This window comes from Anopheles ziemanni, chromosome 2, assembly GCF_943734765.1.
Source record: "Anopheles ziemanni chromosome 2, idAnoZiCoDA_A2_x.2, whole genome shotgun sequence".
Lineage (NCBI taxonomy): Eukaryota > Metazoa > Arthropoda > Insecta > Diptera > Culicidae > Anopheles > Anopheles ziemanni.
The window spans coordinates 36,594,799-36,621,522 of record NC_080705.1 but is presented as its reverse complement, the minus strand read 5'-3'; the positions used below and the strand labels follow the sequence as shown (position 1 = coordinate 36,621,522).

Genomic DNA, 26,724 nt, shown 5'->3' with positions numbered 1-26,724 from the left:
CATGAAAATCGAAACGGATTGCAGTATGTTGCCGTTGATTGTATCGGGTAGGGAGCTTTTTGTCAAACACTTGTCATGCGAGTGGCTACTCTTTGAACTAAAACTAACCCGGCTATGATTATCAACGAAACGGAGGGGTTTGGGTAAGGAAATTAACTACGTAGTATGTGATCACGTTAAGCTTAATTTATTTTCAGTTCTTTTCTTTCGACTACTAAGACATGCTTGCTGATGTGTTCATTCTTCCGCACACTGTTCCCGGCGCTTTACCTATAGCATGCCGAAAGTATCTATAATAAAATAATAAAGCTTATTCGTAGGGAGGCCTATCAGGGAGAAGGCCACAACTTTCCCTATATTACAGCTTTGCTTTTTAAACGACTTTTATTTCAAACAAGATAATTTCAAACAAATAGTAAGGGTTATTATCGGTGCATAGTAATCGTAATTCTAAGTCTCAATCCTACGGGATTTAAAACAAAGTTCCAAGAGGCGCACACGCAACACACAACACAGAAAGGTGGCAACTTGAGATATACACATTCAGTACATTAAAAAAAAGCAAAAGCTACGTTTGCTACTCCGCCTGATTCACAGATTTGAGCGTTTCACACCACGCCAGGTTAACCTGGTTCCGGTCGCCAGAGAAATGGCGCGGAGGATCGGGAGGAAGGTAAAGAAAGTAGAAAATCTCGGCCAGTAGCCCAACGGCAATGGCGACGCTAAGGAACACAAGAACAGTTGGCGATAAGGCCTTCGGTGCTGGTGTTAAATTGGTATTACTGATGCTCCGAGCGGAACCAGCATGATCCAGGCCTAGGCCCGAGTCGGTGACATCGGTGATAAGCGTCGACGACAGCGGAGTCGTCAGTCCAGCAGTCGTGTCCCGATCGTGTCGAAGTAATGGTGAGAACACATCCAACCTGCGCGGCAAGTCCACCTGTCGGTTGCGCTGCTCACGACGGCGCATGTTGAGCGCGCGATTGCTACCGGGCATCGAACATTCTGATAGAGCACTCAGAAAAGTCGTGGTCCCAGTATCGTCAAGCGTCCGGTTGGTCGTCATCGAAATCGTACCGTCGTCGTCCAGCATGGTGGAGATGAACGAGTAAGACCAGCAGCTGGTTTCAGCCACTCCGAATTGGTCGTGGTCCTCCTCCTCCTTCTCCGCTGAGCCGAGACACTCGGGAATGGAGTAAAGTGAGGTGCTGGTCCTAGCGACCCCAGCTGTTTGGGTGATTTGTCGCGCCACCGCACCGTCGGTTGGCTTCATTTCCCTAGCGGAGGCCACTTGGGCGGTAGCAAGCGGTTGAGGCTGGTAGCGCAGCGGCGAACCTTCGATCTTACGCCGCAGATCCAGCAGTCGATTGCGCTGATCGCGCCGGAGCATCTGCTGCTGGCGGATGTTGTGCAAGCTGTTGCCGCTGGGGGGCAACGGTAACGACCGCTCCGACACGGCACCAAAAATACGATCATCAACCGCACCTGAGGTTGGGTCTTCGTCGGCGGTTGTAAAGCCACGGGCTCGGTGCAGATCGAAACGAACCGAGCGCTGCTGCTGCCGCAGGGATACCCTTTTCGAATGACGAATCGCTGCACTGCACCGGATCGTGTGGAAAGCGACGGGTGTTACGTCATTTATATGGCCCTTGGTTATTCGGAAGAGGAGAAAAATACTATCATAGTTGCAGAGAAAGCCACAGGGAACGAAAGCGTACCGCATACCGTGGTAAGAGAATTCCGTTCCTTGTGACGCATCTCCCAGGAGCCACCGTTTGTTTGGGGGCCTGAGTTTACTCTAGGTTTATGGTAAAGTTAGTATTCACCGAAACCGAAATCAAACCACCAAAAATTAAAAAGAGGAGAACCACAGTGCGGAGTCCCCTATTACTCACTATTCTACCCCCTCTCTCTGTCTCTCTAGCGGTTATACTAAAGATACTGAATGTAGCCAGCAAGCAAAATCATCATGCCTTCTCGTTTTTCTGGTAACAATTGTCAATTAGACAAAACGAGAAAGCATGATGATATGCCGTGGGGCTCGACGATTCGTACCCAATTGGTTCAGTATCGATTTACCTATTATAAGTCGCGATTTTGTATGCTCGGAGCTGCGGAGGCTGTTTAGAGTTGGGTTGAATTGAAGGGTGTCAGTTAGGGCTAACGCTATCGTGTGTTAATCCGAAAAAAGAGGTTCCGGACCCAAACTAGGGTAACTAGAGATACACGCTAGCGGTGGACAAACTGACTGAAACTGAATGCAAATGATCTCTCAATTGTGCAACCGGTGTGTCTGTGTGCAACGTGAGCCAAGGATCCGATCGTAACTGTTCGCAATCTCTAAGGAGGCGTTGCGCCCACTGCCTACTAGATGTAGTACGGGAAGAAAGTTTTCTTATTTACCTCGTCTCGCTGAAAGTTGCTTAGCAAGCTAGACGAGCTGAGCATCTGCTTAAATTTTCCGGGTGTCTTGGTGCGCCCGGTACGACCTAGACCTTCCGTCGTACCAGCGGCCACGTTCGCATCCTGCAGCGCATCCTTGTATTGGATCTCGAGGTTCGCACCGGGCAGCACGCCGCCGAGCGATAACCGGCCAGCCTTTTTGCTCGGTGTCGGTGGCCCGGGACGCTTGTACGAGGTGATGCCGGAAACCTTGCGGCGCGTGATCAGTCCGGTCGAGCTGTCATCGAACAAGGATGATAGGTTTTCCTGCGCAAGTAGTAGCATTAATAGTGAGTGAGTGTAAATAAAGATGCCAGTCTCTTCCTCTTACGCGAGTATCGTCCGCCGGTAGCTCGATGTCGGGCTCAAGTGCAGTGTAGGTCGTGCGCAGGTGCGGCAGGCGCATCGAGTTGCGGCGCATCAGCTCCGAGGCTCGATTGAACCCACCGTCGCTCGTCGTTGGCGAAGTGCAGCGGCCGTTTTGCAAATCCGCCAGGTACGTGTTGTTGAACACCTCGCTCTCCTCGTCTTCCATCTTGAGATTACATCCTGCGTGACGCACAAAAAGCAAAAGGGTTTAAATAAAAAAGCAAGCCCACTACCGTGTCGCAAACTCAAACACTTACGCAGCCTGGCAGGCGGTGGCAACAGCAAGGACGACTTGCGCTCTCCCCGACTCTCCTCCAACGTTTTCACCTTTGCCTGGAGCAGCTGGTTTTCCTTCCGGCACTGGAGATCGCGTTCGTTCATCTCAGCCACCTGCTTCTGCAGCGTTGCGCAACGGGATTCTAGGTTTTCCATCTGCAGGACGGGTATTGGAAAATAACGGCCGAATAACATGGGTTCCACGGGTAGGCGAATGAGTCACTAGTGCCACTTACCCGTTCCTTGTAGCTTTGCTCCAGTGAGACAAACAACTCCTGTCGTTCACGTTCCAACTTCACTAATTTCTCCTTGTGTATTTCCTTCTGCAAGCAAATGCGACCATTCAATACATGCACGTTCAATATGAAGAAACCAATCATAACCAAGCGACCAGACTAGAGAGTTTAACAAAAGATGAATCAAATACGGCCACTTTCCGTTGTGCTATAAGACAAGTGCAGATACTTTCCCCGAACACCCCCGGATTCAAAATGTGGATAAAAACTGTAACCGTTATTGGAATGAGTTACACATCAACAGGTGCTAATTGTACTGCAATTTTCTGAGGATTCAGCTAGGAAAATCACCCTACTGAGACAATACTGCAACAGTATCCAACGAAACGGTACCTTCCGTTTCCATCAGCTTCCAGCTTGTTAAAAAACAATCAGAAAAAGGAGAAACTCTAGCAAGCCATAGAATAATGGCTATGAAAGAATTCTGTAACAAAAACAGACAGTTCATCAAATATTATAGAGCTCTATGAGCGGCGTCACAATGATGTCCTTCAAACATACCATCAGTCCTACAGATCAACAGGTATTTCTCGATGCAAAAGGAAAAATATGCTCAATATGTTTGTCCATCAGCTGGCACCTGAAACGTATTGCATGCCTTACTTAGAGTGTTAGGCGTGACTCTCAAACATACAGTGCCAAATCCATCTATAAGCGCAAACCCTGCAAGTCTTCTCAGCTAATCTTAGCACTATTGAAGCTACTCAGATACTAAGAGCCAGAATTAGTTTGTTTCAAAAACGACCATAGGTGACCATCTAATTTTCAAGTGTGGTGAGACGTTTTGTATTCCGGGTCTTATACCGGGTCCGATAAATAAACGAATAAATATGTCTAGAAAAAGAAAAACTAAAATTAAAAACCTTTTAGCTGTACGAAAGTGTGCGTAAGTGTAAAATAAAATCAAACCAATTACATACATCACCGATAATTTGTTTTGTTCAACACTTTAGTGCCACCCCCCAACGCAAATAAAGCAGGATGTTACAGTAAATTACACTATTGCGTTACATTTAGTTAATTTAAATAAAAAACAAAGTTTTATTCAGCTGAACAAATAACATAAACATCAATCCAGAGATTTAAAAACACCCCTTTAGAAAAAAATGTTATATATTAAAAATCTATTTCGGCTGTTCATTTTCCTCTTCCTTTTTGTCCTTCAAGTGTTGATTGGCGACTACTAAAATTTTACTTTATTACTTCTAACTGTAATAAAAGCAAACTACAGTTCAATGAACTTACTTTATTAGCTTATTACTTCTAACTGTAATAAAAGAAGAAAAAAGCCTTTTCGGTACGGCCTGTCGTAGGGTCCCTGTTCTTTGTACTATCACTCTGAGTCTGTCAGTCCCTCCGCGCACCGGAAAAACTTTCTGACGCTACTGAAAGGGGGGACTTTTGTACTTAACTTCCAGCTTAAGGTCGCTGGCAAAGGCGTAGATCGAGAAGACAAGCACCGCTAGCGGACATATCCATTTCAGAACGATGGCTAGAACACCGTCTCGGCCCGACGGCTGGAATAAAGAAAGAGTTTTTGGTGCCAGGTAAGTAGACATATTCGGATCTTGCTACCGATTCCTGCGGATGTGCGTGAGAGAAATGATCGGACAGCCTTTATACCGTGCAGTGCAAATGTAGAAGTCATGCATACCCATCGGTTCGCACACAAAAACACGAACCAATTCAAAATCCCCAATATTAACCATGAAGTTAAACGAAGGATTCATCCTTTGCAAACCATTAATCTGACCTTTTGGTGAGGATATGAGGCGAGGTACATATATGCTGGTAGAGAACAAAAATCTGACCACTCACCATGCGCTCTTTCATTCGTTCCATCTTGTCCTCGGTGACGATTCGCGCTTCGCGAATCTGCTCCTCGTAACTCTTCTTCAAGTTGTCCAGCTTCTCCAGCGCGGAAGCCACTTCCTTCTCTCGAGCGTCGCGATTCTCCTCCAGCTGCGTTCGAGCTACGTACAGCTTGCCGGCAAGAATTTCACAGTCACTGTGGAGCTGTCGCAACTGTGCATCCTTCTCCTCGATGACCTGCACAGTAGCGCCCTTCTTTTCTAGCTCTTCCCTGAGCGACACTATTTCTTCATTCTGTGTCGAAACTTTCTTCAACAATTTAATGCACTGCGACTCTAAATCGTCCGCCTTCTTCTTCATCACTTTAAATTGAGAAGAAAGTTCTTCCGATTTTTCGTCCAGCTCGTCGCGCTTGCTGCACTCTTCGCCGTGTTCCTTAGAAAGGTTTTGCAACTGAACAGTTAAGTCTCTAACATTCCTATATTGATGTTCAAGTGTGTCCTTTAATTGCTGCTTCGTTGCATCAGCATCCTTTAAGCAGTTTTGAAGCTCGGCTGTTTTCATGTATAACTTTTCTTGCTCGCGCTGGCCAGCATCTTGCTGTTTCTCCACAGTTTGCTCCAACTGTTTCTTGTTGTCAACTGTTTCCGCCAATAATTTCTGTAGTTCTGCAACCTTAAGATTCATCTCCATTTCGGCATGCTTGTGATCTTCCACCTGCTTCTCCAAAGTTTGCTCCAGCTGCTTCTTGGTCTCAACCGTGTCCGACAGCGATTTCTGCAGTTCTGCAACCTTTACATTCATCTCCCTTTGGGTGCACTTGTGATCTTCCTCCTGCTTCTCTAGTGCTTGCTCCAACTGTTTCTTGCTGTTAACCATTTCCGCCAGTAATTTCTGTAGTTCTGGAACCTTGGAGTTCATCTCCATGTGGACACGCTTGTGATCTTCCACCTGCTTCTCGAGAGCTTCCTCCAGCTGCTTCTTGGTCTGAACAGTTTCTGCCAACGATTTCTGTAGTTCTGCAACCTTACGATTCATCTCCATTTGGACACGTTTGTAATCTTCAACCTGCTTCTCTAGTGCTAGCTCTAAGTGTTTCTTGCTGTCAACATTTTCCGCCAACGATTTCTGCAGTTCTGCAACCTTTACATCCATCGCCGTTTGGGTGAACTTGTGATCTTCCATCTGTTTCTCAAGAGCTTCCTCCAGCTGCTTCTTGGTCTTAACAGTTTCCACCAACGATTTTTGTAGTACCGCAACCTTAGCATTCATCTCCAATTGGACACGCTTGAGATCTTCCTCCCGCTTGGCTAGTGCTTGCTCCACGTGTTTCTTGCTGTCAACCGTTTCCGACAACAATTTCTGTAATTCTGCATCCTTTACATTCATTTCCATTTGGGCACGGTTGTGATTTTCCTCCTGCTTCTCTAATGCTAGCTCCAACTGTTTCTTGCTGTTAACCACTTCTGCCAACGATTTTTGTAGTTCTGCAACCTTTACATTCATCTCAATTTGAGCATGCTTGTAATCTTCCTCCTGCTTCTCCAGAGCTTGTTCTAGTTGCTTCTTGGTCTCAACAGTTTCTGCCAATGATTTCTGTAGTTCTGCAACCTTACGATTCATTTCCATTTGAACACGCTTGTGATCTTCCTCATGCTTTGCTAGTGCTTGCTCTAACTGTTTCTTGCTGTCAACCGTGTCCGCCAATATTTTCTGTAGTTCTGGAACCTTGGCATTCAACTCCATTTGTGAGCACTTGTGATCTTCCTCCTGCTTCGCTAGTGCTTGCTCTAAGTGTTTCTTGCTGTCAACCGTTTCCATCAACGATTTCTGTAGTTCTGCAACCTTTGTATTCATCTCCATTTGGGCACGCTCGTGATCTTCAACTTTCTTCTCCAAAGTTTGCTCCAGCAGCTTCTTGGTCTCAACAGTGTCCGCCAATGATGTCTGCAGTTCTGCAACCTTTACATTCATCGCCGTTTGGATACGCTTGTGATCTTCCTCCTGCTTTGCTAGTGCTTGCTCTAACTGTTTCTTGCTGTCAACCGTTTCTGCCAATATTTTCTGTAGTTCTGGAACCTTGGCATTCATCTCCATTTGGGCACGCTTGTGATCTTCCTCCTGCTTCGCTAGTGCTTGCTCTAAGTGTTTCTTGCTGTCAACCGCTTCCACCAACAATTTCTGTAGTTCTGCAACCTTTACATTCATCTCCATTTGGGCACGCTCGTGATCTTCAACCTGCTGCTCCAAACTTTGCTCCAGCAGCTTCTTGGTCTCAACAGTGTCCGCCAATGATGTCTGCAGTTCTGCAACCTTTACATTCATCGCTGTTTGGGCACGCTTGTGATCTTCCACCTGCTTCTCAAGAGCTTCCTCCAGCTGCTTCTTGGTCTTAACAGTTTCCACCAACGATTTCTGTAGTTCTGCAACCTTAAGATTCATCTCCATTTGGACACTCTTGAGATCTTCCTCCTGTCTCGCTGGTGCTTGCTCTAACTGTTTCTTGCTGTCAACCGTTTCCGACAACAAATTTTGTAATTCTGCATCCTTTACATTCATTTCCATTTGGGCACGGTTGTGATATTCCTCCTGCTTCTCAAATGCTTGCTCCAACTGTTTTTTGCTGTTAACCACTTCTGCCAACGATTGTTGTAGTTCTGCAATCTTTACATTCATCTCCATTTGGGCATGCTTGTGATCTTCCTCCTGCTTCTTCAGAGCTTGCTCTAGTTGCCTCTTGGTCTCAACAGTTTCCACCAACGATTTCTGCAACTCTGCAACCTTAGCATTCATCTCCATTTGTGAGCACTTGTGATCTTCCAGTTGCCTGTCCAGTTGTTTGATGTTATCATCTTTTTCCATCAACGATTTCTGCAGTTCTGAAACCTTAGCATTTATCTCCATTTGGGTACGTTTGTAATCTTCCTCTTGCTTCTCCAAAGTTTGCTCTAGCTGCTTCTTGCTCTCAACAGTTTCCAGCAACGATTTCTGCAGTTCTGCAACCATAGCATTCATCTTCGCATTGTCACGCTGCAGCACGAGAAGCTTTGCGTTAAAGTCAGCGGCCTCGAGATTTCTGTTCTCTTTGCTCTGCTTAATCTCCAACATCTGCTGTTCAATCTGTTTCATTAGTTTTTCGTTCTCTATCTCCTGCTCCCTCAACTTGACCTCTACCACCGTTGAGGCAAGATTTTCCGGTTCCTGACACCGACTTTCATCGAATATAGAGAGTTCGCTAAATTTATCGAAACATTCGAATGAACTTTCCAATGGTTCGGCCAAGCTTTCCGAGCACGCCAACCGGGATTCGCGAATGAACCGGCGCAAGTCGTTGATGACCTCCGCCTGACTTTCGATGATATCACCCTGCCTAGACAGCTCCTTGTTCAACGTTTCTATTGTGCTTTCCAGGCACTGCATATCTCGCTTCAGCTGAATGTTGTTCGTTTTTACCGCCGAAAGTTGCTCCAAGTCTATGCAGGCATTTTCTTTTGCCTTGTTTATTTCATCGTGCAGCAATTCGATCAGTTCATTATTTTTCTCCAGCTTTTTACGGCATAGCTCATGTTGACGATCATTGGCATCCAATTGCTCCTTCGAGCCACTATTCGTTTCGCACTGCTGTTCCGTAAGCTGCATAGCTTTTATCTTCATCAATAATTTTTGTTTATCTTCATTCAGCTCCTGGATTCTCTGCACGAGCTGTTCGTTTTGCTTTTCAAGAGTCCCATTTTCGGACCGAGCGGAGTCTAGTAGATTTGTGAGATTCTTCATCTTCCATTCTAGTGAGATGTTTTTAGGTGTCTGTGGGGACGGCATTTTATGCTCTAACTTACTGGCAGGAGTGCTACTGAAGATTTGGGCATCACTGGATCGCTCTACTTTTGGCTCCGGATGCCGCTGAAGTTTGTTACGTGCCGAGTTAGTGGCGTTGGAGAACGCTGTATCCAGGAAGCATCGATCGATGTGTATCTTATTGTTGAAATCGGTGAGAAAAGAGTCCAGAAAGGTTTTCACACTGCGTTGATGGTCGTCACTGAAAGTTTTGCAAACGTTTTGAAAGTATTCAATCGGCAAGCGGACGCACGAGAAGTACAGCATCAGAGAAAAAACATAAACGTTGTCACAATCCGGAATCTCGTTGCATTTGTTCAGTTTAAGTTCGAAACGTGGGAAGTGGGTGCGAAGAAACTCGATGATATTGGTCTCCCGAAACTGATTTGTTTCAATTATCTTCTTTCTGAAGGCATCGAAAACAGAATCCAATCGAATTGTTTCGCTTGTGTTGTGGAGCTTGGAACATTTTACCTGCGAATGATAAAGCAATCCGGGTAAAAACGAGAATGAACCGGAAATTTCACTATAAACACAAGTTGGTGTAGCTCGGTTTTTACCCATTCTAAAACAACGAGACGCCAATCGTCATTGGTCTGGTTTGTTTGCTGCGCTTCTGCCATGGTGTACCAATTATTCTTTTCGTTATCTGCTTTAAAACTATGATTACACTATCACAAACGAATACGTAGTCACTAGAACAACATTCGAAGCTTTTCCACGTTTCTACATCAAAACTATCGCCTGCTGAGCCGTGAAATCGTTCAACGATTAGCTCACGATCAATGGCGAGCTGTTGTTCGAATCAGCCCGGCGGTTACAGTTAACTGTCAAACTTCATAATTTCATGGGTTTGGAAACTTGACCAAGGTTATTCCCAAGGTAGGGTCATATAGGGCGATTTGAAAGGTAAACATAGCGGCGTATTGGAATTCTAGATACCGAAATAAACAAACGAATTTGCTCATTTATATTGATTAAGTGCTACCAACTTTATCTCGGGGTCCACACTGCAGCGCGACGTCCCGTTTCAAAAGTAGCCCAGTTTCGGCAGAACAATCGCGCAAGTCAAGCGCGACAGAGGTAGGAGAGTATGTGGAAATTTGTATCACATTGGGGCGCAAACTTGGCTAAAATTTTTTATTGAATTTTGAGGTAGTAATGCATGATATTTGTTAAGCTACGTATTTTATGCACTCTGAGTAAGTGTGGCGCTTCTACATTTGAAATTCACTGAGAAAACAAACTTAAACGGACTACGACGATATTTTGGCCCGCCGAAGGAAGTATATATTTCCACATCATCTCTTCTTCTTCTTTCGATATGCGAGTCGGGGTATATCCTTCTACGCTAAGTCGAACAATTTGTTCCCTTACACGTAATCAGAGGCGTACCAACTCTGTCCGAACTCCTATGAAGGGGCTCGTCCTTTAGGACCGGCTATAATAGCCATATGTCCACCCGCCGTCCACGGGAGGGATAATTCCTTCCGTTGTCAGGACACAAGAACTCGTGGTCCGCTTGATTGTCTCAAACGGCACGAGATGTGCGGCAGCTAGGATTTGTCTGACCTGAGCTCCAGCTCGGCGTCACCACGCGGTCGTGCCGTAACCTTACTTTTCCGCTAACCCTTTCAGGAAACTTATGCACTGCTAACATCCGCTCTGATGCACTACCGAACTAGAACTGCCACATCATCTCCTACTTGTTGAAGAGCAGTTTGTTTACGTTTCGGCACCCGAAAATTCTTTGGTAAAATATCTTTTAAAACGAAGTTTCATAGCTGAATAACATTTGTGAAGAGTAGAAATAAGTAGTAAAACCTAAAATCCGATGTTTTGTGGAGAATATTACTCGTTTTGTTCGCGTTTGTGTTTCGGTTTGGTTACGATTTGTCCAGCTGTCGGTTTGTTTACGTTTCGAATTGACATTTGACAAGAGCTAGCGCGACGTCGCGTTTTTCGCTGTTTCTACACTAGCGCGATTTGTGCGACAGTTTTTTTGTATGGAGTTGGGCCGCCTGTCAGGCGACGTAGCGTTTCGTGACGGGACGTCACGCTGTAGTGTGGACCCCGAGTATCACGCTTTCCAGACTGCACCGTCGCGTTACGCGACTTCGCATGACAGGCGCTGAACTCCATGCAAAAAAAATCTAGCGCGATTCGCGCGACATAGCGCAAGGTTTTTTTTATATGGAGTTCAGCTCCTGTCAGGCGACGTCGCGTTGTAGTGTGGACCCCGAGTATGATTCCTGTACAAATTTGCTCCGTCTGACAAACTAAAAAAAATCCTATCATCACGTAATGCTCGTAAATCATTATTTAATCTTATAAACACATTAAAAAAATATTGTGTAGCTCAAATTCGTATCGAAAACAAGATTTGGCTACAATTTCAAGCAACAAGCCTGCGTATACACATCAACCTACCTTTCGCATCCCCAAATTTGGTTTATTTTTAGTTTCATTTTTTACATTGAGATAAAAAGATATAAAATGTTGTATCTTTGCGTTATGTCCAGGAAATCATGAACACGTTGTTCTGCTCGACCGACGGTGTGAGCCGGTGCCACCGCGAACTAACGCGACGTGTTTGTTATTCAAGATGGCCGACTGAGCTATTTTTTTATTACTGCGATTTATTGGTGAGCACAGCAGGCAGCGAGAATTTCGCGGGCACGTATAGACGCGTGTTCATATGTCAAACCGAGCTGTCAGCTGCACAGAAATCATCCGATATTATGTATTTTGTTGTTCTTCGGATCGCTCGCTGTAAAGAAGTACCGTGTGGTATTAGCGGAAGATTTCGCCAGCCGTGTTGTGTTCACAGTTCAGTCCTTGCGGTGCCTGTGCCCGTTTCCAATACCCTCTTCCCGTACTAGTTTGTGCAATTTTCCGTTTCCCGTTTCCGTCAATTTTGGTGTTTTGCTGCCCTCCCGTAGTGTGTGTGTGTGGTGTTCCCGGCTGTGCTAACAATATGTGCCAATGGCAAAGTCTACCTCGGGAAGTTTCGATCTGAAAGAACCACCGCCTTGGCAAAGCTGTCAATATTGCATTTCTCCCACGTCGACCAAAACCGATCGACCGGATCCACAACATCACCAGCCCCAGCAGTTGCAGCAAGATCAGCACCAATTTCATAAGCAGGCATTGTTTACTTTCAAAAATTCGACTGAGTTCGTAAGGTAACCGAACAACAGCCCGGCGCAACGAATGGGTTATGGAAGGTTAATTAGCGTCAATTAGGGAAGCCCTAGTGGGATAGCTGTGTCCGTCCTATCGGTGCAGAGGTCAATATCGAAAACTGATCTGGCTTGATTGTTTCTGCGACGAGGTACAACCCTCTCACCACCCCCACTCGTTGCCTGCGCTTTGCGCCTGGTGCTTGCGTGTCACTTTCGTGTTTGCGTTATCATCATCATGGCACGGTTGACGCATCGTTAACGTGGAACGTTTTTCTTTATTTACTTTCCTTACTTCGCAGACACCTTCGCCAGCAGCACTGCACCGTGGAAGGTGGCTCGTACGTGTGTCGCTATGGTTACAACGGCGTCTGCTCGTCGTTACCGTTGGACGGCGTTAGCGATCGCGACTACGACATGCACGTAACCCGGTGCCACGTGAACGCGCAGCAGAAGGACCCGCCGGTCAAGTGGTCGGTGTATTCCGCCGCCCAGAACCTGCCGGCCGTACTGAACGATCCCAGTCGGGGCAAGCAGACGAACTTTTTCACCAAAAAGTGGGGCGACTCGTTCGTGGAGAATGCCTCGATCGGTTCATCGACACGGCTGGCCGACATCCGGTGGGAGCAGTTTGATGCCTACCTGAAGCGCATTGGCAAACGCTACCGGGTGCATATGCGCATCGCGAATGTCCCGACAGCGGATGCCACTAGTCAGCAGGCACTCGTCAGCGATCGCCTTCCAAACGGGGCGACGGCTAGCCTGAAAGACATCCCGGAGGTGTTCCTGAAGCAAAACCTCGAGCTACATCAGCCGGGCACGTTTGGGGCGGTGTTTGCCGGCATCGGCACGGAGGGCGGCGAGCAGACCAAGCACTCCAGCCGCCAGCTGCAGGAACAGCTTAGCCACTACCTCGACATCGTGGAGGTGCTGATAGCGAAGCAGGTTTCGGACAAATCGTCAGCCTTCTTTCACGCGATGACCTCGCAGGACGCGATCATGGAGCAGATGGCGCAGGCGCTCGCGAACGTGCAGCAGCTGAGGGGGAAGATTCGGCAGATCGATGACACGATGGTGAAGGAATCGTTGCAGGTGGTCCGGGCCGAGCGGATTCGGGCAAACAACAACCGCGTGCTGGAGAAGCTAAAGCTCATGTCGACGGTACATCAGACGCAACCGATGATCCAGTTGCTTCTGAGCACCCAGGACTACGTGGCGGCTCTCGATTTGATTAGCACGACGCAGGAAATCCTCGGACAGGAGCTAACGGGCGTCCACTGCTTTCGTCATCTACCCTCGCAGCTGTCCGAAATGGAGCTGCTGATCGATAAGATGCTCAAGACAGACTTTGAACGCTACTCGACGGCCGACCTTAATCGACCCTTTGCGACCGTTGACGGTGAAGAGAAAATGTTGGAGGAGGACAAACTTATCTGCATCATATCGGGGCTGCTGCGGAAACGTAGTCTCGACTTTATCGATACGTACCGAGACGAGGCGATCACGACGGTGCGAGCGATCGTGAAGCAACTCGTGATCGAGGTGATCGCCACGGGCGATGCGGAAGTTTGTCTCACCGGTGCGGGCGAGGAAGCGCAAAGCCTCTCGCTGTCCGAGTGGATCACGCTGCTGGAGGGTGCGACGGGCACGCTGTTAAAGCTGCTCAACCGCATCCGAGCCGTGCACGATGTGATGCACCAGACGGCGGACGCAAGCGCTGGAAGGCTGACGGATGACGTCAGTTTCATCGACACGGAAGCGTTCCTTTCAGCCGCGGATTACGTCGTGGTGCAGAACAAGCTGGCCAATTTGCTCCAGAGCGTTTGCAACTACTGCCACGATCGGTGCGCCAATCTAGTATCGAATCAGAGCCTCGAGAAAAGTGCGGCCAGTGCGGAGCAGATTGCGCAGCTGGCGGAAATCGTCGAACGGTTTGCCGATGGGTGCGAAGCGGTCTGTGGGGTCCAGAGTGTCCCGCTGAAGTTGGCCCTCCGGGCGCAGGGTAATCGGTTTGCGCAAAAGTTTCACGCGGAACGAAAATCCAAGCTCGCCCTCCTGCTCGACAGCGAGCGCTGGAAGCAGGCGGAAGTTCCAGCAGAGTTTCAAACGATGGTCAACAGTATTGCGAGGGGCGACTTTCATTGGAGTAAAACGGTTCCGGAAGATCAGCTGCACCACCAGCAGCAAACGAATGGTCACCCGTTGACGACACGACCTCCGCCGGCATCTGTACTGGTGGTCGAGGGAGAACCGTTCGCCCTCGTTGGGGCTGCCTTGCTTTTGGTGCAGATCGTTGGCGAGTACTGCCGGTGTGCGACGCAGCTACCCGTGATCGCACCGCAGCTCGCCCGCAGTGTGGTCGATCTATTGCGCACGTTCAATTCTCGCTGCTGCCAGTTGGTTCTCGGTGCGGGCGCACTACATGTGGCCGGCCTGAAAACCATCACCAGCAGCAACCTAGCGTTAGTGTCCCGCGCACTTCAACTAGTCTTATGGCTGCTGCCACACGTGAAACGACACTTCCAGTCGCTGGATGGCGGCCAAATCCAACACCACCACCATCACCACCAGTATTCGCTACCTCCCGCAACGTCATCCCAACCTCAACCCCTTACGAACGGAAGCTCCACAAGCGCACCGACATCCGGTGCAACCCTTGCCGGGTTCGGTGGGTACGAGACGGTCGAGAAGGATTTCGCCAGCCACATCAAGGAAATCGAAATTAAGGTCCTCTCGATCGTGTGCGATCTCGTGACCGGGCAGCTCAACAACTGGGACGCCCGGCCGCCCGTTCCCTCGCAACCGTTTCGCAACATTAGCCGCCAGTTCGTGAAGCTGCACGAAGCGATCGCACCGATCCTACCGGAGAAGCAGGTGCACGCCATCTACCGAACGGTGCAGAAGAACTTCAAGGACAAGCTGCGGGAGCAACTGCTGAAGAACAACATCACCAACAACGGCGGCCCGCAGCACGGTGTCGTCGTGTCCGAGCTGACTTTCTACATGGAAACGTTGCGTACGCTCAAGGCACTGCCGGTGCCGGAACTGCACGACGACACGTTGGACGATATTTGGCTTAAGTAAAACTGGCACCACAGGTTACATACACACAGGATAAGCCTTAACCGTCGTCGGTCGTTCCTTTTTCGCCTTCGGGCGGCCTACGATACCACAACCTACGCAGTGCTAGTGCATTCCAACTCTGAGTAATTGTTTGTTCAGGCGATCGTTTTGCTTAATGATTTGCGCTTTTCCATTCCTTTTTCCTTCGCGTACTGGTTGATGCTTTTATTTAGCACTTAAAACAAGCACACAGGTATTATACACGTATATTTAATTTTTTTTCTTGTGCACGTTGGCAGAGCCACAGTAGTTCTCCTACCTTGCCAAATGTTATCGGTTGTGCGTTAAGTCGTTATTAGTTTGTTAAGGATTTGATCTAGTTAAGGATTTGGTTTCTGCGGTAACTTCTCCCCGATTACTGTCGAAAAGTGGTGCGCGATGATATAATAGGGCCGCTTGGCTGGCGTAGGTAACTCGCTGGAACCATATTTCATTTTAGTTGTAGGACGCTTACTTTAGATTCAACACAGAAGGATTTATAAGTTGTGGCATGAATAGAAGTAAAATATCCTTGAATTATGCAGCAGCTTGATTATTATTTACTTAAGTAAACTTCAGATTTGATAGGTTCGGGGTGTTATTGCAAACACCGAGCGATAGTTTCATACCAAATACCGGCGCTTTCGACGCTGTTCTGATTTAGTATTAACGTGCATGATGTTCCCACGTCGGAGCACCGTTCAGCCGTTATCTTATCCTACCAGGTCTACGAAAATTACTCTCATTTGCTTTACCTGCTTTCACGGGACACGGGGCAGTTTCATTTCTTTCCGCGGGCCCGGTATTTCGTAGCTACAAACAGGCCAGTGTGGTAATGTGCAAGACTGTGTAATGAGCGTTTAAATGCAAGAAACAGGTGCGGAGAAAGACTTCGCCAACGGCGATATCGTAATTGATATAATCGATACAACATCAACTTTACACCACCGCTCACAGTGGAAACTCTTATCGAAGATATATTCAAAAGAAAACAAACTAGACAATTTGCGCTAAGCTAAGCTACAGGATAACGGAAGGATAACGAAAATCCAACATTTAACACGATAATCTAGAGAAGAAGAACACAACAACAATTGACCAACAATGAATGCGTATGTGCGTGGTTTTGTTGGTGGAAAGCGTTAAGAATTTTTAGGTAATCATATGACGATATCTAGCAGAAACTGGTGAAATAAAATAAATAAATTGGTAACTCTTTAAGAAAACGATGTTTGTTATACTTTCCGGTGAATTGAACAATTTTCCATCCAAAATGTGCACGTTTGGATTTGGTAATTTGAATACATAATCACATTGAGGTATCCCTCGTTCCACAGGCTCCTTCGTTTGGATCCATAAGGCATAGGAAACGTAAATAAGCTTTTGACAGCTAAACTGTCAACAAATGGCATTTCGCGCGAATTGTTGCTTCTATCTTCGGCGTTCTAGTTTGTAAATCGAGGAAAACACACGGAATTCTTTGTTGTAATCGTTAAAATCTACGTGCCGTGAGAGTAGAAACGATCCCGAGGTCTACAAAAATGGATGCGGACCTTCTGAAAACATGCCATCGCGAAATAGAACACATTGTATTCGATGCAAAAGAAAAGGTAAGCGAAAAGGAGAAGCGAATTGCACAATCTTTCGGTGTGGACAGTTCTTCGATTGGTTAAACTGTTTTGCTTCGCTTAGGTGACCGCGCGAAGGATCAGCAACAATTGGGACGTTGGTGTGCCGCAAGCTGTTGATGTATTGCAGAAATGGATTGACGAACAGAAGGATAAAGCCAAGCTTTCTCTGGAGTATGTTGTTCGGGGTGTCGATAAGAATGGAAACGCTTTCATGACCGTGAGTACATACATTGTTATTGTGTTCTTTCGCAAATGCTATCTTACACGATGTCACGGACGCGATTTTAGTTGGTGAAGGAAGACAAGTTACAGAATGTGTGTAAACTTTACCCCAAAAGCGTAAAGATGCTTTACTCGGCCGAGGTTGCCTCCGAAATAAGGCCAATGAACGTGTCGGTGGACAGTGAGTTCAGCATCAAGAATCTTCGTTTGGAACCACAGAAACGACAAATCGATCACCGCTCAGCCGCTCCAGTTCAAAGTGAATCGTTGCCAGTGAAACAGGAGAAGAAACCGGAGAAGAAAAATCTGTTCGCAACGGTCAGCAAACCGTCGTCGAAGCCGGTGGTGAAGGAAGAAAAACCTTCCCTACCGCCTACTCCAGCAACGGTTAAGACGGAACCGCTAACGCAACCGGCCACCACCAAAATTTCGCCCAAGAAACAATCACCCAAAAAAGATACGAAAAAGGTCGTCAATGGGAAGGGATCCATTTCGTCGTTTTTCTCCTCCAAACCGGGCCAAACGGCAGCATCTAGTCAGGCGGCTAGCACCAGCACCATCATTAAGCAAGAAGCTGAGTCTCCCACTTCGGCAAGTTCACAGTCGACAACTTCACACAAGCAAACGAAACCCGCGAAAACCTCGGAACCAATTAAAGAACAGGAGAAAACACGAAAACGAACCATCACCGACGACGACGACGAAGCGCGGTCGGATGAGGACAAGGACGTTATTCCCAGCACACCGCAGGAGGAAAAACGTGAAGGCAAAAAGCGCGCTGGAAAGCCGTTGCTAAAGCGGAAAAAGACGGCAAATCCATCGAAAAAATCACGCATCATGGAAATATGCGATTCGTCCAGCGACGACGAAATGAACGGTCGGGATGCGGCTGAGGAGAAGCGGAAGGAACGGTTGGTGGAGTTTGACGAGGAAATGGCCGAACCGGAGGTGGAGGAAAAACAAAAGAGGCCGTCGCCCGAGAAGCCGGTAGAGAACGATTCGAACAGTGCGAACCGTACGCGTGGCAAAGTTAAAAAAATGGTCACTAAAACATTCACGGATGATGATGGATATTTAAGTAAGTATTGAACTGCATAAAAGGACTTTCAATGTAAAAAATAGGTAAGATACATCATTAATGAGTTTCAACACTCTTTCTCTTTACTAGTTACGGTCAAAGAATGGGAAATGGTATCGGAAGACGAGTCGCAAGAAAATGGTACAGATAAAGAAACTGGTGTAGCCACCACCGCGACCGGTCCCGCTGCAAAGTCGAATAAGACACCCTCTCTCGGAAGTCAGACTAAAGCTCCGTCCGGTGAGAAGAAGGCAACACCTCCGACCCCAAAAACCAAGCAAGGATCAATAATGAGTTTTTTCGCGAAAAAGTAGTAAAATCGTTATGCCTCTAGCGCAATCGATAATGTTAAAGCAGGTTGCAAAATAAATGTATTACAATATTTTCCGAAACAAATACACTGTCGAGGTATTTAATAGCAAAACCCATTTGTAAGTTACTTTTGTCATTAGTTCGATGGTTGGTTGTTAATGCTCATGAGTCTCACCTAAAGGGATGGAAGATTTTAAACACTGAGCTTGTGTGCGTAAGGGTAACGAATAACGGTGCATAGGTGAACACGAAAGGACAACTATCCTTTCTTACCTTTCTTCCCTTCTTTCTATCCCATTCCCCTTGGAAGATCGGTCAAGAACGTTTTCCTCAGGTTTGGCAACAACAAACGGTGGCTCGTTTGTTAGTTCAAGTCCAACCTGCGCACGCATCAAATGTGTTGCATCTGTGGGCTCGTTGTTTAGGTAAAGCGTTGTAGCTGGTGACCATGATTGGATTGGTATTGTTTGTGGCCTTCCTATCCTGCGAGTGTATGGGACACCAGTTGAATGATACCTACGGAGGCTTACCAAGCTACTATCAGTCCTCAATATCACCAGATGGTACATGGAACAGTTCGTTACAAAGTTCGATGTACTACAATACGTCATCGAACGCTTCAAATACATCGCTTGCCACCGTCGATCCCGACAGCGATTCTCTTTCCTCGCGCATGTAAGTAAAAACCAATGTCCGTGGTGTGGCAGCTCACGGGAATTAACAAAAAACGCTTTTTCCCAGGACGGTCGGAATGATTGGAGGCATCAAATTTATCATCTATATTTTCCGTCTCGTTGGTGAATTTCTGCGAAAGTTCGGTGCCGAGATGCGTGTCGCCAAGTGTCTGCTAATGTACTCGTTCACCTTCCAACCGTTGAGCTCGAAGGTGAACAGCGGGTCGATCATCAGCTTGTTGACCGATTACTTCGGGGACGAGGATGCGCGCGACGTGTACGGGTTCCTTTCGCGCAACGTGTTCGCTCATTTGGGCTTGAAGACGGATTAATGAAATGCTCCTTGGGTGAAAAAATTTAATCTAACTCCTCCACAAATCTGTTACTCCGCAAGTTTAATGCTGTCTGTGATGGTTTTTAACCTGACGCCGCGCGATCCGGGGTTTTTAATGTAAATGTTCAATTAGTATAAGGCAAACAAATAAAATTAAAGTTAAAAAAAAATACCAAAAAAATTAACATGTTTTGTTACATTTTATTATTCTTTAATTCAATTACACCCTACTAGAAACGAGAATTTGATCGTAGACTAACAACACTACGGTTTTACTGCAGTTGCACATACGGCAAACGTTAACATGCTCATCGACCTCGAAAGGTATTTTCCTTCACTAGCATTCCACTGTGTGTTAATATCCTCACATTTATTTATCATCTAAAACACTTTGAACAATCGTCGCTTTCTATTAAAGACTCCACACCTAAACCTACTCGTTCGACGCGTGGTGGAGGTTTTAAAAAAGGTACCACGTGGTTTTCGCATAATAGCTGAGGAGTCTATAGAACGTGTCCAGTGTACAGACGGTGAACGATTTCACGTTGGCAATTCAATTTGCCCCTTTGCATGCTTTTCTTATCTTCTTCTTATTCTTCTTCAGCCAGATCATAACTTAAAGAAGCGGAACATAGTAAAGAATAGTAGAGTATATGTATAAAAATGATAAGATACGCGTGCGCCTCAAGAAAATCACCCATCCACGAGAAAATGTAGGACAGCACGAAACGCGGGGTACAATGTAGTATCGATAGAAGAATAACATAAACTACAGTTGAAGAAGGGAAAACAGTATCAATTATGGCCGCTCAATATGTACAAAATATTTAGCACTCGGGTGCTCGATATCCTCCCGCCACCTCTAGGCAATGAACTGCGACAGATCGGGGAACTGGAAGCCCTGGAAGCTGAACGGTCCCGACTGCTGCTGGACGATGCGAGAACGTGCGATACGCTGAGGAGGTGGTCGTAAGCTGATTGGAATGTTACGACCCTGAGGAGAGCCATTCTGTAGCACCAGTCCACACTGCGCGCTGCAAACATCGTCACGGAGGATCACATCGCGTGGCCATTCGCGGGCCAACTGTGCACAGTCTGTAATGCGCAACGAGGCACATTGGGGCTGAAATAGATAGAAATTAATTAGATCAATTGCGCTTGGATGTTCGCCTTCTGAGCGGACATACCCCTTCGTTGGTACAGATGCAACTGGTGCATGGCGAAGGGAAGGCCGACTCTCCGACGTTCACATTCTTGCCGCCAATCTGGCATCCTTGGACGATATTTTCTCTCCATGCGCTGAGATCAATTTGTGGCATAGAACTGCACGGCACTCGTGGGTTGCTGTAGGAGAAAAACAAAACGTTTATTTATACCAACCAAGGCAGATGGCTGCCCATTTTCAGTAATTGAGGAAGAACTCACAGGAAGTTGCTAGGAAGATCAAAGGCCGCTCGCTGCATGTCGCCGGTGATGTCGAGATTTTCGCAAACAATCTTGGCCAGTGTCGTTTTGCGAAGTTCAGCCAGCTGCGCCTCTGTAAACTTAACCGCGGGGTCTTCATTTTCATACCTGTAAAAATAAAATTTACCAATCAATGATCGCTGAAATGAAGCAGGAGACTCTCCAACTCAAACGTACCAGAAACGATCGCATTTGCGCAGCTGTCGGAACTGGATGGCAATGATACAGGCAAAGGTCGGTCCAACCAGTCCACCCTGCAGGGGCCGTTCGGACATACCGCCCGGGAAGATATCGATATCGTCCACGCTGGCGTAAATGCGACGTAGCCGAGCGATCACCTCCGGTGGGATTTCACGGCTGAGATCTTCCCAGGTTTGGGCACGCTTCAGATTGCACAGCGCCCGGTAGTTGTTGTACGAGGGGATACCGTGGTCGCGGCCACGCTGAACGTTCAGTGCGATCAGATCGAATCCAGAGAACGGAATGCGTCGGTCCTCGAACAAATGATTCGTCACCTCGCCGGTGATAAACTGATCGAGCGTTTCCATCGGTGTCGCGACGAGTCCACGTGAGATTTCATCGACCAGCCCTGGTTGAAGGAAGGGATCGGTACGGAAGAAACCATCGCGCAGCAGCAGTGGTGGATCGATCGGTTGATGCTGTACGCTGAGCCGGGGAATGTGTGGACGCAGTAGCGAGTGACCAATGCGGAACGCTGCCGCAGCAAACTCAGTCACGATCGACGGATTGCAGGTTGGGTTGTAGTCCTTGTAGTAACCTTGCGGAAGCAGCTTCAGCCCGTATAGATTGACCGCGTTCCAGCTGAGAATGCGAGGCAGGAACTCATTGTACGTGATGTGCTGATTCTGGGCTATCAAAATACGGCGAGCTTGCTCGTACAGCTGATCGCCGTTCCAGTGCGGATTTACGCCACGCAATCCCTCGACGATACGGTTGTGTTCACGCATGAAAACCGTATGGATGGCGGTCAGTCCTGGCTGTTCCGAGGCACGTCCATCTCCGGCAATGAAGCAGTATCCGCTGGGCGACTTGCACTCCGGGTGCACCGGTGACAAAGGCAACAATTCCTTGCCCTGAATCGGGTGAATGGTGGAGTTCAGGCGGCCCGAGAAACCGCGCAGCTTCTTCGCGATGCACCCATTCTCGCCGTAAATCTGCGACGCATCGAGGAAAGCCGTATTCTGGTTGATCTGTTCGCGTGGTCCAAGCGTCTGCTGGCCGGGAAGGGATCGCATGAACGGAAAGCACAACCGTTCGCCGCTCGTTACGTTCACCTCCGGGTAGTAGTGATCACGTGCTGGCACTGGGAACGGGTTGCACTCCGGATGAACCGTGCGGGGCGAATCGCACGAACGGCAGCTTGGGATCGACTCGTGGAAACCCTTGTGGATCGGTGTCATCGTGAGATCGTGATCGAGGAACTGTGCGTACTGCATCACCATGAGGGAGTAGCGCGTGTGCAGGTTGGAAATGTCCGGATGGATAAGCGCGGAAACGGCCCGTGGGTTCGGCAGCGGTGTTCCAGTGACGGACAGTGTTCGGGGCTGCGAAATACCATCGTCGTAGACCGGTGGCAACAACCGGGCGAACGTTGTAAGCGATTGGCCGAGCTCCGGATTACGCAGATTGTTGCAGTGCGCGGTCAGCGTACGGAATGGGGTCGTTGTGTCACAGGGTGCTTCCAGATTTTCGCACTGCGGCTCCAGATTGATCGGCGAAATCGATCCCGTGATGAACTGGTTAACGTCTACGCTTTGCAGGGCATTGCTGAAGTCGTCACTTGTGAACCCACCCAGATTGTTATCAAAGACCTGGCGTTTGCGACGTCTCAATCTGGAGAATATCAAACAAAAGGAAATACAATCTCCTATTGACCGTGTAAAAGGAAGAAAATAAATTAAACTCACGTGTGCAATGAGCTGACAATCTCATTCGTAGCCAGTTCGTAGAACAACGACGTGTTGGCAATGATCAGTGCGTTTCGGTTGGCTTTACTGAACGAAGCGGCCGTTCCATCCGGTGACTTAGCATCGATACCTCCCTCTGTGGAAGATAAATTCAACGATATGAAGGGCTGCACCTATGTTGGCACCGTTGTTAAATACTTACGCCTAATCCACGTTTCGTACTCCTGCTGTTTGCGCTCGTTCAGCTTCGTCTTTGCCTTGTTGATGGCCTGCGAAATCACGTCCATGTTGAGTTCCTCGAACTCTGGCGGCGTTGGCTGTTCGTCCTGCATATACTCCTCGACCGTCTCATCCTGTTCCGAGCGCCAGGCGGACACATCCAAGCCGGCGAGCTGCTCGCAGTTCAGCCGTGCGTTTAGGTACGGATCTTCACGTATGAACGCCTTCGGTTGGGCACGTTGGACGTCCTTGGTTTCGCACAGCAACCCGGACAGGGTAACGCGACGGATGGCTTGCAGCTGGGGCAGCGTCAGGGACGATGGTGGCAGATCGTTTTCGTACCAGAAACGATCGCTGCTGCGCATGTTCGCAAACTGGATCGCCATGAGGCAGGTCAGTGTCGGGCCAAACACCGTACCCAGGGCCGGTGTTTCCATGAGCCCTCCAATCAGCAGATCGATATCTTCTGGATCTCTGTCAATTTGAAAGCACGTTGGATTATGAGTCGTGGCACAACAGATCAAAAGAGAGCTGAAGAGCTCCTGGTGGAATGGTCAACTTACTGATACATTTTCTGCAAAACCTCACGCTTGCTGGGGCTCAACCCAAAGTACTGCATGTCGTCGAAGCTCAGCTTAACACCGAAAGGCTTTCCGAAGCGTGCCTCGCACAGATTGATCGCCTTATGGTACGCCGGGACACCGTGATCACGTCCACGCTGGATGGCGAGCGAGATCGGAGTCCACTCGTCGTTGAAGCTCGTGTGTTCTGGAATGAACGTCTGCTGCATGGCGGGCGACGATAGGAGAATTTCGGACGACATCGACTCGTTGTACATATCGGGGGGAAGCATCGTCAGGAAGGCTGGGATCGCTCCAACGGCAACCTCCGCGAACATACCGGCACGGTTCGAGCTGGAGTAGCCACTGTAGTGTCCACCGGTTTCCAACCGGAAGTCGGCATTGTTCGTAATCTGGCTGCCGAGTACGATCGGTAGGAACTCGCTGTAGGTGATGTGCTGAATCTGTGCCATCACGATGCGGCGCGATTCGTAGAACAGCGTAGTGTCACTCCATTCCTCGTTCTGCTTGGCGAGCAGATCGGCAATGCGGTTGTGTTCCTTCAGCAGCACCGTATGCAGCGCTCCGATCGCTCCCGGTTCATTGCATCGCAAGCACGCACCAATGTCCACCTTTCCGTTGAGGAACGTTCGCAGCGCGTGGATTTCCTTCTCCGTCGTACCGTACAGACCCGATCCGTCGAGGAAGCCAGAGGCGGCGTTCATCTGGTCGCGGTAGTGAAACTCGCAGTTGCTAGGATCGTGCGACGGGATCGAGCGTTTGTACTCCCGGCAACCCTCACCGAGACGCACGTAACACTGGGCCAGATCGTCCTGCTCGTCGGCGGCCTGCGAACGGTTGTGGCAGCACTGGTAGGGCGAGTTGGGCGAAAGGATCTGCACCAAATCGTACGCCAACAGTTGGCCCCAAGCGGGCAGCATCGCCGTGACGTGCGGATGGATGGCCCTCTCGTCGACAGAATGCTGCAGCTGGCTCACAACAACGTCGGGCGAAGGTAGAGCGTGCGAACCGACCGCCGTACGTGGCTTCAGCCGCTGGTCGGCGTAGTCCGGCTGCAGTAACCGGATGAAGGCATCACCTCGGGCACCCCAGTAGCGGTGGTTGAAGTTGTTACACTCGCCCGACGCCGAGCGGAACTTGCTCGGTGGGCATGGCTGTGGCTGCTGCACTTGACAGTTGGCGGGTCCGGTAGACTTTTCAAGCAGCAGTGCGGCACGTGCTCGTTCCTTTAGATCCGCGCCGAAGGTAGATTGTACGAGCACCACCAGCACAACCAAACCACATGTTGCCACAGTCCATTGGTGATTTCGTGGCCTAGAAGGTTAGAAGAACAAACCGAATATATTAATAACCAATTCGCTGCCACAAATTGGGAGGTGCTCTTCAGTCCAGGTCAATGTCACCGACTGGGGAGAATTCTAAATCCGGTTCATCGCGAAACGGCGTACAAGCATTCAGATGATAAAACTTTACAGCAACGATATGTTCCGATCGACGTGACGGTAAAATTCATTTGAATATTTAATTGATAAAGGCAGGATCATCATGGCTAGCGCCGGGAAATAGTATCAAGCTTGAAATATACTCCAACGTGGTTTTACGTGACGTAGCCAAGAGATCTCCTCGATCACGAAGGAATGTTGTTTTCGGCCTAGGGTGCGCCCATTAGCAGAAATGGAAATAGAATGATAATCCGTCGAAATCCGGTTTGGGTGGAGGCTTCTCCAAATATTTCAGCATGTGCCATGGAGAACTAGTTGTTCGAAAGATATGCCAAAATGAAATCCTGTTTTTCGGTGTGTGAGGAGTGTGCTAGAGGAAGAAGTTGTATGGCGGCGCATGGCCTGACGCTAATGGAACAGTTTTTATTTAGCATCTGGTGAAAGTGACTATGTTTGGGAGCAATTAATCAGCATCCGATAGCGAACCAAACTGCATTGGAGTGCAATTTCCGCCTCACAGTGTGAAAACCTGTTCCGGAGTTTTCAGGGAGGCCATAAGCCATATTTTCGGGTTTGTTGCCAGGGAAGACACCATAAAGGCTTTCTCACAATCCTCCGTTTCTTTACTTCCAGAAAAACCGTTTATTTTATCATTTGAGTTTACTGCATTTAAACCTCCAGACTACAGAAACGTGTTTGGTTTTTGTCGCAATTTGAGCAAAACCAATCTCAGAACCATGCGCTTGGTAAGCCAGACAACGAAAAGATAACGACATCCTTGTGCATTGAACAGGCTCCAAGCAATAAATCGAAGTTTTTTTTTAATGCTATCGTATTTTGGGGTTTGTTGAGCTCAAACATGTTTTTCTTCGGCTTAAATTTATCGGTTCGAAAACCAGTTACTAGTTGCTTTTTTATATGTTTTGATCGGAAAGCAAGGATTGCCGTCGACAAAAATGTTTTCTCGCAGCAGGATGTAGCAATATTTTTAAAAAGTGTATGCCTTCAAACGTTATTTTTTTACACGTAGTACCCGATAGGTATCGAGCATATAATTGAACTAACCGAAATTTATGATTCCAATTCCACGGAGAATCGACAACAATCCGCTGAATTATCGGGTGCCTGTTATTTATTACGAAGACTTGAGCATAATTTCATTACCGATCATAAATTTGGCACGGAAAAAAAAAATATTAAAAAAAGAACTAATGAGGAATGCAACGGTTGCCTATGGAATGTCTTTGAGTAATCTAATGTGACTTTAAGAGAGATTTTTTTTGAAACATCACTAATGACAATGGCTAACGAAGATCTGTTCGGAAGCATGATAAATGGCATGTTGTGGATGATATCCAAAGCTGGCCAAAAAGGTCTTACAATCGTGGTGCCAACCGATTTTGCAATCGTTGCATCCTGAGCCGCGAGTGTGCAATATCAATCCTAGGATTAATCCATGGCCACCTAAGCGATTTGATCACGCGATCGTGGAGAAGATAAATCGGTTGCAAATTGTTTCGCCATTT

At 47.8% G+C, this 26,724-nt stretch overlaps 5 protein-coding genes across 5 annotated transcripts; 3 read left to right on the top strand and 2 right to left on the bottom strand.

Annotated features, from left to right (window-relative positions):
* Nucleotides 1-577: 577 nt before the first annotated feature.
* LOC131293499 (myosin-11-like) lies at nt 578-9,823 on the bottom strand. The gene is made up of 7 exons (XM_058321576.1): nt 9,590-9,823; nt 5,202-9,503; nt 3,324-3,410; nt 3,069-3,243; nt 2,774-2,991; nt 2,404-2,709; nt 578-1,648 (listed from the first exon to the last, which is right to left on the bottom strand). Exons 1-7 carry the CDS (start codon nt 9,650-9,652, stop codon nt 578-580), a joined length of 6,222 nt encoding a protein of 2,073 aa, XP_058177559.1. The 5' UTR covers nt 9,653-9,823.
* Nucleotides 9,824-12,014: 2,191 nt separating this feature from the next.
* Nucleotides 12,015-15,377, top strand: LOC131294887 (vacuolar protein sorting-associated protein 54). Its single transcript, XM_058322940.1, has 2 exons — nt 12,015-12,214; nt 12,514-15,377. The coding sequence occupies exons 1-2, from the start codon at nt 12,015-12,017 to the stop codon at nt 15,293-15,295; spliced, it is 2,982 nt and encodes a 993-aa protein (XP_058178923.1). The 3' UTR covers nt 15,296-15,377.
* A 1,388-nt stretch (nt 15,378-16,765) lies between these two features.
* Nucleotides 16,766-18,558, top strand: LOC131282369 (DNA polymerase delta subunit 3). The gene is made up of 4 exons (XM_058311807.1): nt 16,766-16,923; nt 17,006-17,161; nt 17,233-18,244; nt 18,335-18,558. The coding sequence occupies exons 1-4, from the start codon at nt 16,855-16,857 to the stop codon at nt 18,556-18,558; spliced, it is 1,461 nt and encodes a 486-aa protein (XP_058167790.1). The 5' UTR covers nt 16,766-16,854.
* A 446-nt stretch (nt 18,559-19,004) lies between these two features.
* On the top strand, nt 19,005-19,597 carry LOC131293498 (uncharacterized). The gene is made up of 2 exons (XM_058321575.1): nt 19,005-19,231; nt 19,298-19,597. The coding sequence occupies exons 1-2, from the start codon at nt 19,005-19,007 to the stop codon at nt 19,560-19,562; spliced, it is 492 nt and encodes a 163-aa protein (XP_058177558.1). The 3' UTR covers nt 19,563-19,597.
* An 829-nt stretch (nt 19,598-20,426) lies between these two features.
* Nucleotides 20,427-26,613, bottom strand: LOC131293497 (uncharacterized). Its single transcript, XM_058321574.1, has 8 exons — nt 26,579-26,613; nt 23,739-25,070; nt 23,159-23,649; nt 22,957-23,092; nt 21,206-22,882; nt 20,990-21,136; nt 20,752-20,908; nt 20,427-20,687 (listed from the first exon to the last, which is right to left on the bottom strand). Exons 1-8 carry the CDS (start codon nt 26,611-26,613, stop codon nt 20,427-20,429), a joined length of 4,236 nt encoding a protein of 1,411 aa, XP_058177557.1.
* Nucleotides 26,614-26,724: the final 111 nt, after the last annotated feature.

Excerpts from the sequence above, each read along its gene's own strand:
- LOC131293497 (XM_058321574.1), bottom strand. The coding sequence starts at position 26,613 with ATGCAACGATTGCAAAATCGGTTGGCACCACGATT. Across the intron at positions 25,071-26,578 it reads AATCGGTTGGCACCACGATT|GCCACGAAATCACCAATGGA; the intron begins GTAAGACCTTTT and ends CTAACCTTCTAG. Across the intron at positions 22,883-22,956 it reads ATTGTCAGCTCATTGCACAC|ATTGAGACGTCGCAAACGCC; the intron begins GTGAGTTTAATT and ends GATATTCTCCAG.
- LOC131294887 (XM_058322940.1), top strand. The coding sequence starts at position 12,015 with ATGGCAAAGTCTACCTCGGGAAGTTTCGATCTGAAAGAACCACCGCCT. Across the intron at positions 12,215-12,513 it reads AATTCGACTGAGTTCGTAAG|ACACCTTCGCCAGCAGCACT; the intron begins GTAACCGAACAA and ends CTTACTTCGCAG.
- LOC131293499 (XM_058321576.1), bottom strand. The coding sequence starts at position 9,652 with ATGGCAGAAGCGCAGCAAACAAACCAGACCAATGACGATTGGCGTCTC. Across the intron at positions 3,411-5,201 it reads AACGAATGAAAGAGCGCATG|AAGGAAATACACAAGGAGAA; the intron begins GTGAGTGGTCAG and ends ATTTGCTTGCAG. Across the intron at positions 2,992-3,068 it reads GCCACCGCCTGCCAGGCTGC|GATGTAATCTCAAGATGGAA; the intron begins GTAAGTGTTTGA and ends TGCGTCACGCAG.
- LOC131282369 (XM_058311807.1), top strand. The coding sequence starts at position 16,855 with ATGGATGCGGACCTTCTGAAAACATGCCATCGCGAAATAGAACACATT. Across the intron at positions 16,924-17,005 it reads TATTCGATGCAAAAGAAAAG|GTGACCGCGCGAAGGATCAG; the intron begins GTAAGCGAAAAG and ends TGCTTCGCTTAG. Across the intron at positions 17,162-17,232 it reads ATGGAAACGCTTTCATGACC|TTGGTGAAGGAAGACAAGTT; the intron begins GTGAGTACATAC and ends ACGCGATTTTAG.
- LOC131293498 (XM_058321575.1), top strand. The coding sequence starts at position 19,005 with ATGATTGGATTGGTATTGTTTGTGGCCTTCCTATCCTGCGAGTGTATG. Across the intron at positions 19,232-19,297 it reads GATTCTCTTTCCTCGCGCAT|GACGGTCGGAATGATTGGAG; the intron begins GTAAGTAAAAAC and ends GCTTTTTCCCAG.